Source organism: Pundamilia nyererei, unplaced genomic scaffold, assembly GCF_000239375.1.
Source record: "Pundamilia nyererei isolate P.nyererei 1_Seehausen unplaced genomic scaffold, PunNye1.0 scaffold00099, whole genome shotgun sequence".
NCBI classification, from domain to species: Eukaryota; Metazoa; Chordata; class Actinopteri; order Cichliformes; family Cichlidae; genus Pundamilia; species Pundamilia nyererei.
In genome coordinates, this window is record NW_005187500.1 from 953,178 (window position 1) to 973,132 (window position 19,955).

General features: G+C 43.9%; 1 protein-coding gene across 2 annotated transcripts in view; it reads left to right on the forward strand.

The window, feature by feature from the left end:
* Positions 1-19,955, forward strand: part of ints2 (integrator complex subunit 2) — a 24,638-nt gene that overhangs the window by 2,833 nt on the left and 1,850 nt on the right. For both annotated transcript variants that reach the window (XM_005740351.1, XM_005740352.1), the window contains exons 5-24: positions 3,029-3,142; positions 3,966-4,096; positions 5,881-6,051; positions 6,655-6,875; positions 6,986-7,111; positions 7,323-7,394; positions 8,734-8,848; positions 9,313-9,381; positions 10,245-10,379; positions 10,478-10,654; positions 10,811-10,925; positions 11,678-11,782; positions 11,892-12,056; positions 14,563-14,764; positions 16,109-16,234; positions 17,415-17,616; positions 17,864-18,145; positions 18,641-18,748; positions 18,961-19,066; positions 19,352-19,528. In XM_005740351.1, the coding sequence (XP_005740408.1) occupies positions 3,029-3,142; positions 3,966-4,096; positions 5,881-6,051; positions 6,655-6,875; positions 6,986-7,111; positions 7,323-7,394; positions 8,734-8,848; positions 9,313-9,381; positions 10,245-10,379; positions 10,478-10,654; positions 10,811-10,925; positions 11,678-11,782; positions 11,892-12,056; positions 14,563-14,764; positions 16,109-16,234; positions 17,415-17,616; positions 17,864-18,145; positions 18,641-18,748; positions 18,961-19,066; positions 19,352-19,528 (2,919 nt within the window). The remainder of the gene's footprint in view (positions 1-3,028; positions 3,143-3,965; positions 4,097-5,880; positions 6,052-6,654; positions 6,876-6,985; positions 7,112-7,322; positions 7,395-8,733; positions 8,849-9,312; positions 9,382-10,244; positions 10,380-10,477; positions 10,655-10,810; positions 10,926-11,677; positions 11,783-11,891; positions 12,057-14,562; positions 14,765-16,108; positions 16,235-17,414; positions 17,617-17,863; positions 18,146-18,640; positions 18,749-18,960; positions 19,067-19,351; positions 19,529-19,955) is intronic.

The window sequence follows — 19,955 nt, forward strand, 5'->3', positions numbered from 1 at the left end:
ATAACAGGCACCACACCCGCAGTAGATGTGCTCGGTGTGAGGTCCCACAGCAAGCTATCAAATACGGCGCATTTCTCGGCTTTAACAAAACGCTATGCGTCGCCAGCTGTTTCATCAGATTCGAGGTGTTACCTCCTTTGACAGTATCACAGTATCAGCTTAAAGCACTTGTTGCTGCTGAGTTTGCATCTTTTGCTGTGAAGTACAGCCAGACTTTTGACCGCTTCGCCTTGGACATTTTTAATCTGTAGCTCTGCTCTAACAGAACGTACGTACCTGGCCCCGCCTACTACGCTCACAAAGGTAAAATGATTGGCTAGAATCCAAAGTGTATGACACGTGCCATGATGGCACTGGATACCGGTACCCATCCCTACAGCTGAAACATACTGAATAATTCACCTGAAAGATAAAGTGGAGAACTGTTGAAAGCTGAAGTTCACACAGAAGAAGTTTCAAAGTTTGAAAGTAGATGATGTTAAAATGTACATTAGAAAAAGCTGAATAAATTTTTTTTTAGAAAAACAAAACATCTGAATGAATATTGAAGGTTCATATTCTTTTAATCACTGAATGACTGAAATGTGGGAGATTCAGCTACAGACAGGTAAAGGGTGTCAGTTCTAATAACACCTACCAGCTGGGGCTGGTCGGTGTGGAGCTTGCTACAGGGGTGCTACTCTACCCTGCGGAGAATGAATATGATTATCTGAAATTCATCATACAGACTCAGGGTCAGCCACCAGATCGTGTTCTAGACTCTGGCATTTACACTGATGACTATTTCATTGAAGACGACTACAAGCAACAGCGCTGGACAGATAAGACTGACCAACAATTTCAGTACGAGACAGCATATCCATCCCTGGAGACTCGATACATAAAACTTAAACGTCTCGATGACCTCGAACAAATAACGAAGGTTAGACGAGGACCAGAAGATGGCCAAAGCTTATTTGTCAGCTTAATTAAAGAGATGTTGGCCTTGGATGCACACCAGCGCATAACACCCTTGGAGGTTCTCCGGCATCCCTTTTTCAACCCTGGCCTCTCTAACAGGTTCCCATGTATTGACACAGAGAGACCACACAGAATCTCCAGAAGGGAGAAACAAAAGTGTGGATCCATTGGGTCAAGCTACATCAGACGAGGCGAGAGTGACGCAAAAGAGAGGAGAAAATTTCGGACTTAATGCCAACGTCCAGTGGTTTGGCAAAGGAGGGATGCGCTGGAGCGGAGTCCTTCCTCGTTTTTATGAGGAGCTATCCACACAGAGACCACCTGACATATTGGTAATCCATGCTTGGGGCAATGATTTGGGACTCATGTCTGCTTATCAACTTCTGTCATTGAGAAGGAATTGATGCAACTGCACACAGAGCAGGGCAGCACGGTGGTTAGCACTGTTGCCGCACAGCAAGAAGGTCCTGAGTTCAATTCCAACATCAGGCCGGGGTCTTTCTGTGTGGAGTTTGGTAAATGGTAAATGGCCTGTATTTATATAGCGCTTTTACTAGTCCCTAAGGACCCCAAAGCGCTTTACACATCCAGTCATCCACCCATTCACGCACACATCCACACACTGGTGATGGCAGCTACATTGCAGCCACAGCCACCCTGGGGCGCACTGACAGAGGCGAGGCTGCCGGACACTGGCGCCACCGGGCCCTCTGACCACCACCAGTAGGCAACGGGTGAAGTGTCTTGCCCAAGGACACAACGACCGAGACTGTCCGAGCCGGGGCTGCATGTTGCATGTTCTCCCCGTGTTTGCGTGGGTTCCCTCCGGGTACTCCGGCTTCCTCCCACCGTCCAAAGACATGCAGCTTGTGGGGATAGGTTAATTGGATAATCCAAATTGCCACTAGGAGTGAATGTGAGCGCGAATGGTTGTCTGTCCCTGTGTGTTGGCCCTGCGACAGACTGGCGATCTGTCCAGGGTGTACCCCGCCTCTCGCCCTACGACAGCTGGGATAGGCTCCAGCGCCCCCCGCCACCCTGAAAAGGATAAACGGAAGCGAATGGATGGATGGATGGATGCACACAGAGTTCCCCTCAATGACAATTGTATATTCATCCATCAACGAGCGTCAAGTGTGGATATATGGAAATCCAGGCAAAATCAATAAGGACAGGCAGATCGTGAACGCCAGCATTAGAAAGGCTGCTGGAGTGATTATTGAGCATCCATGCTTGAGGTTTTTCAACAACTCCATTTTTTTACCCGACGGAGTTCATTTAAACAAGAAACGCACTGAAAAGCATCCGCTCGGCGTCTTCAGTCACCTCACAGAAAACTTTCCTTCAGTCCAGAAAACCATATGTTGTTTATTTTAGGCAACGTGAGCCACACATGGCTAAATTGTGCTCTCATTTTTCTTTTCTTTTGCCTCTCACCCCCCAACCAGCCATGACAGATGGCTGCCCCTCCCTGAGCCTGGTTCTGTCAGAGGTCTCTTCCTGTTTAAAGGAAGTTTTTTCCTTTCCACCGTTGCCTGGTGCTTGCTCTCATAAGGGATCATTTGATTGTTGAGCTTGAATTGAATTGGATTGAACAACATTTTAAACATTCAGGTGAGAGGTTCACATTGTAGGGAGCACTACAAAATCGACAAATAAAAAAATTGTCATGAGCGGCAAATGAAAATAAAGAAAACAATTTTTGAAAAACATCTCTTGCTGCTCTGTTGGCATGGCAAAGTGTTGAAAACATGCCGAAGCTCAAACACTAATTGTTTACTGCACTTTGTCATGCAGCTGATTTCTGCTTGAAGAGCGGTCTGCAGCCAGCCACTCCATCTCCTCACAGCCTTGTCTTTTTCTTGTAAAAGGCAGTGACTTGCTTTTTGATAAATACAAAATAACTGAAAAATCGAAATAATCCAAATAATAAATAGTCCACTGCTCCTGAGAGTTCAGAAATAACGCAGCATATTTAAAATAACAAATATTTCTGTAAACATGTCTGAAAATAATCCGTTTCTTTGACCCTGCCGTCTGAAGTGTGTTTGGATTTTCTCCGTCTTAGAGCTGCCTTCGCTCCTGCCGATCGTGGATGTGGCCGAGGCTTTGCTTCACGTCCGCAATGGTGACTGGTTTCTGTGTCTGCTGGTTGCCAATGTTCCTGACAGCTTCAATGAAGGTAATTCATCTGTTGCACAACGCTGCACATTCTGTCAGCAGATAATGGAAAATAGAGTGGCTGATTAATTGACAGGAATAGTTGGATATAGTCAGTCAGTGTGGAGGAAACAGGACTTTACCTGAGATTACCTCCAAGGTTTCCCGCTTTATTAGAATTACACACTGATATCTACAACTATGTGTTGTTCTTAATGCTGTTCACGGCAGTGGACCGAGAGTGCAGGCATTTGTCTTTGACTGATGATGAACATTATTATTATGTCATCCTGACTCCCCGAGAGCCCTTTGAGAGGCTCTCTGGAATAAAACACTCACTGTCTCCTTATCGCACAGAGTGTCAGATCCATGTCAGGCGCAGATTTGTGCTGCGTAGCGGTGATCATCACAGATTCCCTTTGGCTTTGCTGCTGCAGTTACTCTTTCATTGACATGAAAGTGCAATGGATTCATCCTTGGATGAAGTGTTTGTAAGGTTTGCCATGTTAAACACCAGCTGGCAGCCAGACTTCACCCCGCCGCCTCATCAATGGTGTATGAATGATCCAGGAGCAGCACAGATGGAAACTAATTCAATTTCAAAGCGTTGCCATAATGCCAGCTACCAAATTTACTTTTAAACAATATACAGTGGGAAAGTGAAGGACAAATATGCCAGAGAATTGATGCAATCATGGCTGTTGTGTATTGAAGGACATAACTGGGATCTGGAAGTATTCAGATTATACAGTGTTGAAAGTCTGCATACGTTTCTCCTCATTTGCTGTAAGGATATAGTAAGCAGAAGGTCCACAGTGTTTAAGCGTGCCTCTCTGTTGTTGCAGTGTGCAGAGGTCTGATTAAGAATGGAGAGCGTCAGGATGAGGAGAGCGTAGGTGGGCGGCGCAGGACTGAAGCGCTCCGGCAGCTATGTCAGATGAATCCCTCACAGGCTCTCAATATCCGGGCTATGGTGGTAGGTATACTGTTAGTATAATGGCGGGACTGAACTCACGCCAAACTCCCACTTTATTTACAGCATCCCAAAAGTCATTTATTTCAGATGAGAGATGAGTTCTCTCATCTAGTAGCTGCTCTTTTTCTACTCTGGATGCACATTTTCTGCAACATTCATTCTGCTGCCCTGTTTTATCCCATTAATTATGCATGTATTAAATCAAATTAATACTCGCACCAGCACATTTGGAGCATCTGCTCCTTTTTTATGAAGCGCTCTCCTGATTAAATGTTTGGATAGCACGACGGTTGTGTTTGCAGAAACATAGCCGCAGTAAATATTGATTGTGATCTCAATATAATTATTTGCCGTTAAAACATATCTTCCATAATTTTGCAGTTTCTCTTGGTAACAAATTTAACGCGGCACCCCAGCAAAGCTCATCTGTTTCTCTGCCTCGCTAAACGTAGCCTGCTGGTAATGTAACAGTCATGCACAGATTTCAAGAATGAAAATCAGTTTGACAGACAAATGTTGTGCTTACACCACTTTGTTAAATGATGAATAATTTGTAAGCTGTAGACGTTTGTTTGCTTTTAGCTCCTAAACATCACTCTTTAGTTATTATAGACTTGACTAACGACTGGCTCTGCTGTGCAGGGAACTATTTTTCTCTGCTTAAATCAACTCACCTGATAGAGGGCAGTAACAGTGATAGGATTTTGCTCTTTAGTCATTTATGTTGTGGTACTCTTAGTGACGCTGTCCCCGAGGGGGAGAAATGAGTCTTATTTCTATCGCTCATAGAGGTTAGAAGGTCGGCTATTGAACGAGGCAGAAGAAATTCATTGCCTTGCTGAATGATTCATTAGCAGAACTCGTACTTGGCTGGACTTTGTGGTCTCAAACAACAAGGTTTGGGAATTGATGGGATCCAGTGCTGAAAACAATGTCTGGTGAAGGGTAGTAGAGCTCGCAACCAGCAAGGTCAAGCAACGCGTGATGTTAGAAAATAATGTCGAGAAACATTAATAGTAGGATGACGAGGAACAGTGAATTTAAACAACAGTGATATTTCGTTTGCACAGAAAAAGAAGACGACACTAATACAGCAATGCAGGCTTGTATTAGAACGACACCCATATTGCTAGTTCCCCTTTTTTAATTTCCTTTATTTTCAAACCTTGTTTTGGCTCATAATCACTCACTTAGCAAGACAGCTTCTTTGCTCATGTTTCCCCTCAGTAAGAAAAGGAGCTATACAGGGGTCTCGAACTCCAGTCCTCGAGGGCCGCTGTCCTGCAACTTCTCCATGTGTCTCTGCTGCAGCACACCTGAATACAACTAGTAGGTCATTAGCAAGACTATAGAACTTGACTGCGTGCTGAGGTGGCGACCCCTAACCCTGCTCAAGTAAATGTGTTTGGAACAATGTAATTCCAACAATGCTTTTATTGCACCATGTTCATTCAGTCATGAGCTGCTGTAACATGAATCAAATGGCTGAATTGCCACCTCAGCATGCAGTCAAGTTCTAGAGTCTTGCTAATGACCTGCTAATTGTATTCAGGTGTGTTGCAGCAGGGACACATGGAAAAGTTGCAGGACAGCGGCCCTCGAGGTCTGGAGTTCGAGACCCCTGAGCTATACCTTGGAGACGCGTGTCTTTGCAAAGACCGGGAGCACATCAGCCCATAGTGATAATCAAACAAACATAGACGTAGTCATTATGAAAGAACATGATTAATATTTGATAGAACGGGTGACGCTCTGTAATTGACTGTGGGTGCTCTGTGTTCCAGGTGGAGGAGTGTCACCTGCCTGGTTTGGGTGTGGCTCTCACTCTGGATTATAAACCAGATGCAGCAGATGAGGCAGTCAGTCCTCTTGTGTCTTATGTCAGCGGACTGCTGCTTGGCACCAATAGCAAAGTCCGTACATGGTTCAGTATGTTCATTCGCAATGGACAACAGGTAAGGCCCCGGTTGACTCTCGTATTTCCTGACAACACATAAACAGTCACTCCTTTAGGTGCAAGAGGTGGACCACCCACAATGTCCTCAACATGCTGGATTGTTCCTGTGATGTTTTTAAAGAACAGACAGTAATACAAACACTCGCTGACATTCAAAATGAGATCCTGGTGGGAGTATCTTTCTTGTATTACTCGGTGTTCAGCGCTCGAGTTGGATTGCCCCAAATTTAAGCTAACATTCAAAATATCACAGCAGATATAAAGGAGATCACGAGTCTGGCTATCTGCTGGCATTTCTTGCAGTTTATGGAGCGCAGACACGCTTTAGTCAGCTTTTCACTGTAAATGTCATCATTTGTTTAAATTTCCCTTTCATAAAATGTTGGGGGTTTTTAGGCGATAAAGCTCTGAGGAGGAACGGAGCTTCTGCTCGCCATTGGAGAAATGTCCTAAAATGTTCCTCAAGTTGCTGCTCATGCAACGAGTCAGTTAATGATCATAATTATCAGATTGGTAAATGAACTTGGGCAAACTGTTACCAAGGCCCAGCGGTGGAAGCATGAAAGTTAAATGGTGTCCTCTCCTCACTCGATCCTGCCAGCGTAAGAGGGAAAGCAGCTCAGTGCTGTGGCAAATGCGCAGACAGCTGCTGCTCGAGCTCGTTGCCATCCTGCCGCGTTCACGCAGCACCCATGTGCCCAATAATGGCGGCATGGAGGAGGAAGGAGGCTCGGGGTACTCTGGCCTCAGAGAGGAGCACGTGGTGAAGGCCAGCGCCCTGCTCCGGCTGTACTGCGCCCTCATGGGTATTGCAGGTCTCAGGTGAGTCAAAGATCATGATAGCTTTTGTTACATTTGATTTTATAATCAATATTTTATGTACTAGTTGTAACAATGTAACAATGTATTTTAATGGCTGTGTTTCCTTCCAGACCTACAGATGAGGAAGCAGAGCAACTACTGCAGCTGATGACCAGCCGGCCTCCTGCCACTCCTGCTGGCGTTCGGTTCGTCTCCTTGTCTTTCTGCAAACTGCTGGCCTTTCCTACTCTAGTCAGGTACATAACGTTTATTGACTCTTACTTTTAGACGTCTTTGTTTTATTCAGCCAACACAAACAGGCCAGGGATCACAAGCTCTTTTTAGCTGCCGGTGGTCTTGAATTTTGATTTGCCCGCTGCTTACCAAAAAGCCCTGTCGGTGTTTTTTGGCATTAATAGTATTCTTTTCATATGTCGACTGAGCATTATCCTCTGTGTGCCTGTGCAGCACTCCAGAGCAAGAACAACTGATGGTCATGTGGCTCAGCTGGATGATCAAAGAGGAGGAATACTTTGAAAGGTAACAATAAAAAGGCTTCATGGAGAACGCAAAAGATTAGAGAGTAAAATCAATCACAGGAAGCTGTCACATGTCTGAGTTTATTGTGACACACACGTTATTGTACTGATTTTATATGTCGTAAGCTTTAAATGTTCATCACATCAGCTGTAATAGGATGATGTCTTTACAGAATTAGTCTATAATGCAACATAAACCCATGTGTGAAAGCATTTGTGGCACTTAGATCCTGATCCTGTCTCCTATACTGTGAAACATTATACACAGCTGCTGTTGGTGGTGACCTCCTTTCATATGAAGAATCAGCAGATTTGTTTTTAAAAAAATGTAATTTAATTTTTTAAAATTAATTTCAGGAAGTAGAGCCAGTACCATTCACCGACTTTGGTGTCGGTATAAGACAAAGGTGCTGAGCTCTTTACATGTCAGCTTCCTCGCCAGTTTTGATTGGTTGTAACTGGTGCTGACATTGACTGGTATATATCTGACATGCATAGATAGTTGTATGGTGTCTTTTCTACTCCTGCCATCCATCTCAGGTATTATTTTTAAACAACCACAGCATACTTGTCCTAGAAATATGAATTGCTAACCAGCTACGGCTAAAACCAAAGCTGCTGTAGGCTTATCACAGATTTCTGTTTGGGCCCGTTCAGTGTCTTTTTCATAAGATCCAGGATAGTAGACATGGACATCAGAGGGGACTTTAAAGTCAAGAACCTCTTTTTGAACATTGGACATTATTAGTCAGTTACATTAGTTATGTGCATCTCCAAGTTTGGCCCGTTGTTGTTGCTCCAGTGCTGATGATGCAAGTGACAAGGATCAGTGGATTCACGCTAATCGGTGTGCCGGATTTGAACATTTCTTTACATTAGGCTCTGATAGATTTCAGTGTCAGATGAAGAGGGATGAATAAGGAAGGGCAGATAATCTAAGGATGCCTATACACACTCTGTTTCCTTGACCAAGTGACCGAGGAAACAAAAAACATTCCCACAATGAACAAGAAGTTGAAAGTATTAAATCGTCTTTATGTGTTGAACTCGTTCCTTGGAGATTTGTTTTTCCTGTATGAAGTCTATGACCTGTTTCAGCACCTTCAGCATTGAATATGAATCCGTGTTTTTGTGACTCGAGTCCATAAACCATAAATCTGACAGGTTTGTCTGACTAACCTAAAGGCTGTGAGAGGAAGGTTCAGGTGTGTGTGGGTTGATGTAACGGTCATAATCGCTTTTATTTAAATTCTGTCCTGCAACATGAAGGCTTAACGACAAACCTAAATGTCTTCTCTCACTTGCCTCTCCTGCATATGTGTTTGTCTTCCTCCTTACAGCGCCGCAGGCGTATCTGCTTCTTTTGGAGAGATGCTATTACTGGTTGCCATGTATTTCCATAGCAACCAGCTCAGCTCCATTATTGAGTTGGTGTGCTCTACTTTGGGGATGAAGGTAAGGTGGTAGGTGGGAGGGAGGCAGAGATCAATACATCAGTCTGGCTGACCAGCCACTGGCCCCTCTCGTCTGCTGCAGCAGTGGTGCATATAAAGACTATATCACTAATGAAACATTTGCAGCATACACGTATCTAGCTAGCTGCTCTACACCCTGCAGCCAGTTTTCAGTGTTATTACTTATTAAGTGCACTATTGTTTCTTGTCTGTGTGCTAAGTAGTTTCCCTGTCTCACTGTATTTCCCACTAAGATGTGTAATGTAATTGGATTTAGAGCCTGTTTGTTTCCACCCCTAGGGCAATCCTCTCAATTCAGTGTTGTGCTTGCCATGTAGAATTTTTCTTATGAAATATGAAAAGAGGGAATTACAAAATAGCAGCGCTGCTGCCTACAGGCTGTTTTCACTCACAGCGAGCCTGCCACTCTGGATGTTTTTCATAGTTTTTGTGTAATTCCTGCAGATTGCCATCAAGCCCAGCTCACTGAGCAAGATGAAGACCATCTTCACACAGGAGATCTTCACTGAACAGGTGTGTATGTATATTACAAGTCCATCATTGTGTATTGTTACTGGGCAACCACCGTTTTTGTCAGTGATTTGATGTAGATCTCTGACTCAACACCTCCATCCTTTCAGGTTTCACTGTTTACTATCAGACCAATGGGGGGGGGGGGGGGGGGGGGGATTTGCTGCTGAAACCTTTTTCATAGGAAGCACAGAAAGTTTTGACTTTGATATCTTTAGGTTATTACTGCTTGACGTTGGCAAACTGTCACGGTGCATGACAGAGTTTTCACACCAGTATAGACTATTAGCATCACACACATCTGTCTGTTTCATGGGGTAAGCTTCTTAAACAGTGTTATAAGAGAGATCAGACACCTCATGAGTCTTGAACCAGTAAATCCCATAATGGCAACGATGGTTGGATAGTTTTAACCCTATTTTGTAGCAAACCTTTTAAACTGTTTTTTCAGATTCAATTTGATATTAAAGTTAGGAGCTACTTTTGGCTGCTCCCTTATTTCCCAAGGATCGGCATATTTGATTTGGCACACATTTGATGCCCTTTGCCCTTTCTGATGCTGCCCGCCCATTTATCTGGCATTGGGACTAGGAGTGCACTTGGCTGGGGTTTATCTCCTAACAGAATTAAATTTACCATCATTCACATATATGGTGAATGTGTTACCACTGCACCACGGAGCAACTATATTATTTCGATAATGATTCAAAACGTAAACACTTGGCCAAAGATGATGGTTGGGCCCATGCTGCTGGTATAGAAGTAAATTTTCCTGTCCAGGAGCTACAAAAGAAATGTGGCACAAATGTTCATAGTCTTTACATTTCTGAACTGTTAACAACAGTTGTGTGACTTTGGCTGTGCAGGTGGTTACAGCTCATGCAGTTAGGGTTGCAGTGACCAACAACCTAAGTGCCAACATCACAGGATTTCTTCCCATTCACTGCATCTACCAGCTGCTTCGGAGCCGAGCCTTCACCAAGCACAAAGTGTCTATTAAGGTAATGCACACGTTATGGCTGATTGTGACTATTGCGTAACTTTGTACTACTGCACAGCTATTTGAAACTGTGTTGTTGCCTTTGTGTGCACCTTCTAGGACTGGATCTATCGCCAACTCTGTGAGACGACAACACCCATCCACACCCAACTTATTCCCCTAATTGATGCTTATATCAACTCCATCCTTACTCCAGCTTCCAAGGCAAACCCAGAGGCCACCAACCAGCCAATCACAGAGCAGGAAATCCTCATTGTCTTCCAGAGCTCTGCAGGAGTAAGTCGCTTCCGAAGCTAAATCCGCACCCTTACAAAACACCAGTGCAGTGCATTTGATGGGTTATTGTTCATTTTGTTTGAAACATAATTACACTTTCATAATCCATAATTTTGCTCACATATCCATGTCCACGTTTGCTGGTGATCTCTTTAGCAAGCGGATGGTAGTCGAGCAGGACGGCAGCGCTACTCTATCACCACCCAACTGCTTATCCTGTACTACATCCTGTCTTATGAGGAGAACCTGTTGGCTAGCACCAAACAGCTGGGTATGTATGAGGCTGTTTCCCAACAAAAACACTGCGATGTGTTTGGCTTCCCTTTGTGCTCTTGGCTCACCTCCCTCCTGCTTCTCATTTTCTCTTTCTGTGCCTGTCTGAATTGCATCCTTTGTCATTTTCCTCACTGAAGAATGCATTGTGTGGATGATGAAGGGAATTTGTCAGCAAGTGAGAAGAAAAAGGAACCTTTTGTCCTCTGTTAAGTTGTAGGAGATGCTCTGGATGTGCAGTCATTCATCCTTTTCTCTCTTGGCACTGAATGTTGGCTGCTTCATAGAGAATAAATGGTTGGCTGACAAAGAGCCAAGTACAATGGCTGCGGGAGCAAAGCTAACTAGGACAGCTGTAGGTTAGATTGAGCATTAGCAGTTAGCCTAGTCAGTGTTTATTCTCTCGCGTGACGAGCTCTCCTCTTGCCCTTCATTAGGCCAGATTTATGTGAGAGTTTATGCCCATCTCTTTAATTGCTGTGTTTACCCAAGTGCTCTCTCAGCCTTCAAGGAAGGAGTAATGAAGCCCATCAGCAGTGGTAATGAACCCACGTCAATGAAAAATCACCTCAGCTTCTCGAACGCATCGGCACAGCGGCTCTGGTGTCCTCACACAATCAAATAAAACATTTATCCTCCATCTCGTCCTTATTTTGCTTCACATTTTCACTCTGTTTAGTATTTAATTCAGTATAGTTTCTGTGATCCACTCACTCGTCTTGTTTTCCTCTTTTTCTGTTTTTTTTTAAGCCCTGATGCAGAAGAAGCCAAAATCCTACTCTGCAGCCCTGATGGACCAGATCCCCATTAAGTACTTAGTTACCCAGGCCCAAGGGCTGCAGCAGGAACTCGGGGGTGAGAGTCACTTTTGGCTTTTTCTTACTAAACACATGGAGAAAAACCCCCAAAAGGTAAAAATTATTTGATTATTGTAGACTGAACGCAGTTTCTTCACTGATCCCAGGTCTGCATTCGGCCCTACTGAGACTGCTTGCAACCAACTACCCACATTTATGCCTTGTGGAGGACTGGGTGTGTGCGGAGGAGGTGACCGGTACCCTGCCCCTGTTGAGGAAGATGATGCTTCCCAGCAACACCTGTAGATACACCCAGAGACAGCTTCACCAGGGTGAGCACAGGAAATTTAAGATGTAGCTGCTGAATTTAAGTTAAAAATATTAAGAGAGAAACATTTTAAAGTAATAAAAACCCAGACAGATGATTGATGGCTTTACTAGCACCACTGACGCTAATCTAGACGCCACAGTTGGGCGAGTGAAATGCCAGATTATCTGTTTTAGGTTGGAATAAAATCATTTATCAATCTGTAATCTTTGTGGTTAATCTTTTATGCTGTGTTGATCCTACAACTGCTGAAGGATCAACAGTTTCAATAGATGTAGGTGATGTGTAGCTACATCCAGATGCTTTGTGCCGCTGCACGACAAACCGCAGAGTGCTGGCGTCTCGTTTATTTGGCTCTGTCATGTGGTGTTCTTGTGTTTCTCTGATCTTCATTGTAGTAGTTTAAAAGAAAGTTGTTTGAACTGAGTGATGGTTACATACTTGTGTTGCGGAGCCTGTCTCTTAACCTGAACAGCTTACTCCATTTGTATGGCGTTATTTTTGTGCCACTATTCTGAGCGCACGTAAAAAAAGTTTGCATGTGCAAGTGTTGTATTTTGAGGAGAAATTTATTTTGAGCAAAGAAAAGCTGAACTTGAGTGAACAAAATTCATTGCTGCGTGCAAAAACTGTATTATCCACACACACAACAGCAGCCCCTCTCGCTCAGTTTTTGCATTTGCGCTCACTCGCAATGTGTTGCTCGCACACTCAACTCTTTCTCCACACCGTTATATTTGTGCCACAAAACCAGCCAATCACAGACTTGGATGCAAAGAAATCTGATTGGCTGTTTTGGTCTCCAATCAGCTCGAAATGACAAAATGCAATATCCCAGAATGCATTTCATCCAAACTCAAACGAGGCAGTGGCGGAGGAACACAGAGGGGCGGAGTTTGAAATATTACTCTGTCGATTCATCAAGACATCACATATTTGCATAAGTGCTCTGACGTTTTCGGAGATGCCTGTTACCCACCAGCTGACCGCATAGCTGGACTGGCCATTGGGCATCCCGGACATTTGCCTGGTGGGCCGATGGTGATTTTTCATTTTTATGTTTGTTTGTTTTTGGGCTGGACCAATTACAACACATCCGTATTGAAGGGAAAAGGAACGCGATTAGTCCCGGACTTCAGCTAGAATCAAAAAGACAAAGCTGGAGTTATTCTGTCTTTACGCTGCACAGCTGCCTCTTCTTCTCTCATTCTCTCCCCTCCCTCTCCTGTTGCTACTTCAATCATGAAACTGATCAATGATCAGCTGATCGTCTCTCTTGTTTGTTTATCGCCCACTTTGCGCCAGAAACAGGAAACCAGCGGATGTGGCGCTAAACAACAGCAGCACGTTTAAGCATGATCAGCTGTTGTTAGAATTTTATTTAAAATTCATTTCTAGTATCAGCTGATGTTTGCTGGAGCCACAGCTGTAAAGCTGCTGGTCATGATATGGTTTGGAAACATGAAGGTGATACAAATCATACATGTATACCAACAAGACAGTACATCACTGTCACAACAGCGTTTGCCTTAGTTCAAAGGATTTATTTTCCTTCGTTTTTCCTGTAACACCTGGTGGTGTAGTCGGTGATTTTCTGTCAGTTCAGCCTTTTATATTAAGTTTAACCCGAGTGACCACCCGGTCAGCTGGTGGGTAACAGGCATCTCCGAAAACGTTAGAGCACTTATGCAAATATGTGATGTCTTGATGAATCGAGCAGGTATTTGAAGTTTACACAGAAACATTCTCGCATGAAAATATCTTTAAAGTTTATTTTGTGACCCAGACAGAGTAATATTTCAAACTCCGCCCCTCTGTGGTCCTCCGCCACTGCCTCGTTTGAGTTTTGGATGAAATGCATTCTGGGATATTGCATTTTGTCATTTCGAGCTGATTGGAGACCAAAACAGCCAATCAGATTTCTTTGCATCCAAGTCTGTGATTGGCTGGGTTTGTGGCACAAATATAACGGTGTGGAGAAAGAGTTGAGCGCGCACGGGCAGAAATGTTGAGAGCGCGAGCAACACATTGCGAGCGCAATTGCAAAAACTGAGTGAGAGGGGCTGCTGGTGTGTGTGCGTGTGTGTGTGTGGATAATAGCAAACACTGAAATACAGTTTTTGCAGGAATGAATTTTGTTCACTCAAATTCAGCTTTTCTTCGCTCAAAACAAATTTCAAACACTTGCACCTGCAAACTTTTTTTACGCACGCTCAGAATAGTGGCACAAAAATACTGCCATACATTTGTAGGATTTAATTTGTAGGATTTAATTAAATTTGTAGGATTTTGACTTTGTAGGATTTAATCTGTGATTTACATTTTTCCTCTCTGACTCTTGAAATGCATCCATGCTGCTAAAGGAATCTGTTGATTAACCTCAACGGACAATCGCACAATAATTCTCAAGTGTATTTATGATACTGTGCTGTGCACTTGTTGTACACTGATGGAGATGCAGCCAAAGCTTCTCTATGAATCAGAGATTAAAGCTTATGTTTTCCTCCCAGCCTTCCAGAAGTTGCCATCAGGTAGTCCCAGGCTGATGCGTATCCTGGAACATTTAACACTGCTTTCACCTGGAGACCTGATCCCTTACGCGGAGGCCCTCACAGCCAACATGGCTCTGCTGCTGGAGCCTGCTGTGCCTCGTCGTATACTACAGACCGTCAACAAGCTCTGGATGGGTCTGAACACCGTGATGCCCCGCAGGTACGTGCTCCGGACATGCAATCAGGAATTTGTGCCTTAAAGCATTAATGGAATCACTTGAGTAACTAAAGTTGGTCTAAAGAATTTTCTTGTCCTCACTAATTAGAATTTGACATCACTGAAGTGAATGAACTCCCCTGCTGCTGGTTAAATAATAATTATACATGTTTCCAGTAAAAGGCTTACAGGGGTGTTTGACTTGTTGCTTCCTCCTCTAGGCCTGTAGACAGTTGCTGGCAGGCTCTGTAAATACAGGACATGAAACCTGTAGAGCAGCAGATGTTGCTCTTAACTTTCAGCTGTCTGCTCAGTGATTATTGTATAAACTGATCAAAGACACTGATGTGAGCGACTGAGTCGGCCTTTGTGAGCTCTGGACAGATGAGGTTAACCTCACTCTGCTGCAGGGCTCAAAGGAGCACAGCTACCAAAAGGAGCCTGTTACAAGACGAGCTCAGGCAGGAAGACTGAGGGACCTCTGAGGGGGAGATGTAAGGGGTTGTCGGGGGAGCATGCTAGCGGGCCGTCGTTATTACCGTGTTGTTTGGAAAATACGGCGCACTTAAAATCAATCCTTTGATTTCTCTGAAAGTCGACAGAGCCCCTTATAACCCCGTGTGCCTTATGTATGAATTCTGGTTGTGTTTACTGACCTCGAAACGATTTTATGTGCACGGCGCTCGAAAATCTGTCAGATGTTTCAGTACGACTTTGCTGAGCTACGAAGCCGCACCGCTCGATAGATTGTCGGAGCATTACGGCTATCGTAGGCGGAGTGATACGTACTGTGCTTCAACATAATATTACCGTATTGTGTGTGTATAACCTCTTTTTAAGTTTTGTGGATGTTATACATGGTTATGCTCAGGATATGTCGGCCAGTTTCCACTGGAAATGCCTTTTGGTTAAACTGTCAGTGAGGAATTTGCATTTTCACTTTTAAATTTTTATATAACTTTAATGTAGATAAAAAAAAAACAGCTGCTTGTTTAAGTGAAAATACATTGATGGTTTTTTTTGGGGGGGAGTTTTTGCACTAATAAAGTTGAGGAGTTGTAAAGTATTTTGTCTCGTGTCAATTATATCGTCAGTTATATCGTTATCACAAATTTTCAAATGATATCGTGATAAATATTTTTGGTCATAGCGCCCTGCTCTAGTCTGAATATTAATCTTGGGCGTAATACTGTCAGTTTTACTTTGAGCAGTTTTAATGTTGTCCCTTAACAAGGCAGTGTTTCTTAGTCTTAGTTACGTCAGAGTTCTTTAAAAGCCGGGTACAGTCGGTGCGTCAGTTAACAAAACTTTGTGTGGTGGGAATGAAATTGTGTGTCTGTGTCACAGGCTGTGGGTGATGACGGTAAACGCCCTCCAACCTTCAGCGAAGCTGCTCAGGCAGCAGAGGTACACCCAGAATGACCTGATGGTCGATCCTCTCATCGTGCTGCGCTGTGATCAGAGAGTATACAGGTGACTACAAAAAGCCACGCATGGACTCAGACATACAGACTCAGACGTGTTGCAGTAGGTGGGCTTTCATGTGGTCCACATTTTCACTGAACGTAACTAAAGAATTTCTTCTTATACAAAAGATGAACCCTTTATGACCGGGCAGCGCGGGCATGCTCCGTTTTCCATAACTATTTTTAAAGCCCGGTAGCACTGGAACCACGTGAGCTAGCGCAATCATTTTTTTGCATATGAAACCGGAGGAGTTGTACTTACATCTTATGCCATCAGCTCGTCCTCAGTCACGGTTTCCTTCCACACGTAGCTTTGCAACACCTGCATAAAAGCACTTGCAGCAACAACAACATAATATTCCAGAAACGGGCTCGTCCGATCAGCTGTTCATAACACTTCCTATGTTGGAATAGACGTCAGCGTGAACTGTTGCATGCCCGCCATTACCTGCCCGGAACTGGAAGTGACGTCATTTTCACAGAAAATTTATTTTTTGTCCTGTAGGGCATTTACAAAGAGATGTGGGTATTTTTGAAATAAATTTTGAGTTTATGCCTTTCTGTATCGCGTCTGGGAGGCTTAAACTCAAACTGCTGGAAATAATCTGTTTTGATGCTTTTTTTTTTTTTTTGCAAATTTGCATCATAATATTTATTTTCATTTTTCCTGCAGTATATAAAAATTAGTGTATCTCAAAAAGAAAACTATGAAGACACTCAAAATAATTTTCCTGTGGTTGGAAACTATTTTGTGCAACTTTTTGTTATTTACAGTTTTGAGGGGTGAACCTCTGAAATTTCTCTAACTAGAAATCCATCCATCCATCCATCCATCCATTCATTCATTCATTCATTCATTCATTCATTCATTCATTCATTCGCTTCCGCTTATCCTTTTCAGGGTCGCGGGGGGCGCTGGAGCCTATCCCAGCTGTCATAGGGCGAGAGGCGGGGTTCTAACTAGAAATATATGGAAAAAAACAAAAACGATTTTCAATTTTTTTTTGTCATTTATTGCTCTTTTTTTATGTAGTTACTAAGGACTTAATGCATACATGTTATTAAAATTGAGGCTATAATGGTTGTATTGATGTATAGAAACTGCATGTAAGAATATAAAGATGAGCTCTGGCAGACGTGTTATGATGCGTCTTAATCGTCAGGTAACAATATTTGTTTTTGGCCAGGTGTCCTCCTTTGATGGACATCGTCCTTCACATGCTGAATGGCTACCTGCTGGCCGCGAAAGCCTACCTGCAATGTCACCTGAAGGAGACGGCCGACTTTGATCGACAGAGCCAGACTGTGTCGAGCCTCGGCGTGCCGGGACAACCAGATACGCCGGAGGTCACAAGGGAGGAGCTAAAGAACGCTCTTTTATCTGCGCAGGTCATTTGAGTTTTATAAGAGTGCTATGCATGTGACAGCATATTCATTCCTAACCCTGTTTCCTGTATCACGTTGTTTCTTCATCCCCCCAAAATATTACACTGCAAAATTTTCAAATCTCATTTTTATGTGAAATTTCTATCTTACTGATGTTTCAGTAAAACAAAAAATGCAAAAAGACACTAAAGTGTAACGGCGGGCCTTTTATGCAAAGTCATTATAAATCCTTGTTTTTGTCCAACTGCAGGACAGCGCAGCAGTGCAGATTCTTCTGGAGGTGTGCCTGCCAACCTCTGAAGAGCAGCAGCTGGGGGCCACCACAGACAGCCTGTTGAGGAGCATTCGGGGCCCCGTGCCAGGGAAATCGAAGCAGGGAAGCCTGGGGCCTGCAGCCAAGGGGGGCGTGGAGGCTGCGGAGCCAGAGGGAGGTTTGCTCAGTGATTTGAGGGAGGTGCAGTGTCTCATCTGTTGTCTGCTGCATCAAATGTTCATCGCCGACCCCAACATTGCCAAGTTGGTCCACTTTCAGGTAATATAATGCTGGCAGGTTTATTGTGCCATTTTGTGCATCCTTCCACATTTTTCTATTGAAAGCATTACAGTCATTGATAATTGATTACACCGTAGAGCAGAAAATACCTTCAATGCGTTTTTCAAGAAGATCCGAATCATATTGACCCCATTAGTCATCAGATTGTGCCGTGGCGTAAGTAATAAGTGAGTGCAGCTCCCAGAAGCAGCAGTCAGCCATATGGTGGACTTCATCAAACCGCTTCCTGTCACAGTAATCCATCCACGCTGCTGAGCAGGAGCTGCTGAGCAGGAGCTGCTGAGCAGGAGCTGCTGAGCAGGAGCTGCTGAGCAGGAGCTGCTGCAGTGTGCATCGGCGCACACGCATGTTTACGCTGGCACTCATTTACATAGACGACTGTTTGAATAAATGAACTGCTTATTTGCGATTTCTTGCTTATGTTGCTAGATTAATTCCAAGTTTCCCGTTTCCTCTTGTCTCCCTGTCTGCCAGGGTTACCCTCAAGCTCTGCTGCCTCTAACTGTGGCAGGCATTCCCTCCATCCATATCTGTCTGGACTTCATCCCAGAGCTGCTGGCCCAGCCCCAGCTGGAAAAGCAGGTGAGGCCTCCCAACCTCCCCTCCCCTCTCTTTCCTGGCTTTCACTCCTAGACTTGCCCTGGGTTTGTGCCAGAGCCTCTCTTACACTGTTGTGCTTTTATTTATTTATTTTCTCCAACCAGCTCTGCTCGCTGCTCTGCTGAGTGTTTGCATATTTGCTACATAAATAAATGTATTAAAGGTCTCACTGTTGTTATCGTGTGTCCCTGCAGATCTTTGCAATCCAGTTGCTATCATATCTGTGCACCCAGTACGCCCTACCCAAGTCCCTGAGTGTGGCCAGGTTGGCCATCAGTGTCATGGGTACACTTCTTACAGGTCGGTAAACACTCTTTACGTCTCACACGCTCATGCATGTGGTGATATACTTCCTCTTTTAGTGTGCGTCTTTTCTCTGTCAAACATTCAGTCTGCTGCCTGCACTGTACAGTTCATCTTACATAAATCAGCTGTTGGCACACAGATGTTTTTATCCCTGTGTTTAGCTGCCATCCTCTGGTGTTTAGCTGTTAGTGCAACATTATTTCTCTACACTGTATTAACTGTTTATCAGCCTTGTGTTTTGTGTTAATTGTGTATTCGTGTGTGTGTTTTGCTTCCTAGTGCTGACTCGTGCCAAGCGGTTCCTCTTCTTCATGCCCACCCTGCCATGCCTGGTGGCTTTCTGCCAGGCGTTCCCTCCACTCTACGATGACGTGGCAGCTCTCTTAGTACAAGTGGGCCAGGTTTGTTCTTCGGACGTGGCCACCAAAGCCCGGGACATCGATCCTTTTATCGCGCGTAAGCATGATTACTCATTTTCTTGGCAGAATAATGTTGACACAAAAATATTTTGACCCGAATCATTTTTGTTCATCTTTTTAAAAATCCACAATCTAGATGTTGTAATTAAAGCCATCTGATCATTTCTGTCCTAAATGTCTAAGAATTATGAGAAAGACCCTTCATCATTTATTAGCTTTGATGTGTTTGAGTGAAGCCTGATGTTGCCTTACACATAAAGACCAAGTGCCAGCCTGCTCCTCAGCCTGAGGGTTTGAAGCTCGGTATTGGTATCACTGCTGTTGGATCTGTACTCACTGTGGATGCACAGCCCATGTATTTCACTGGATCTAGTAAATGTGTAGTAGGAGTATACCTACCATATAGAGCAGGGCGATATGGCCAAAAATATTTATCACGATATATATTTGAAAATTTGCGATAA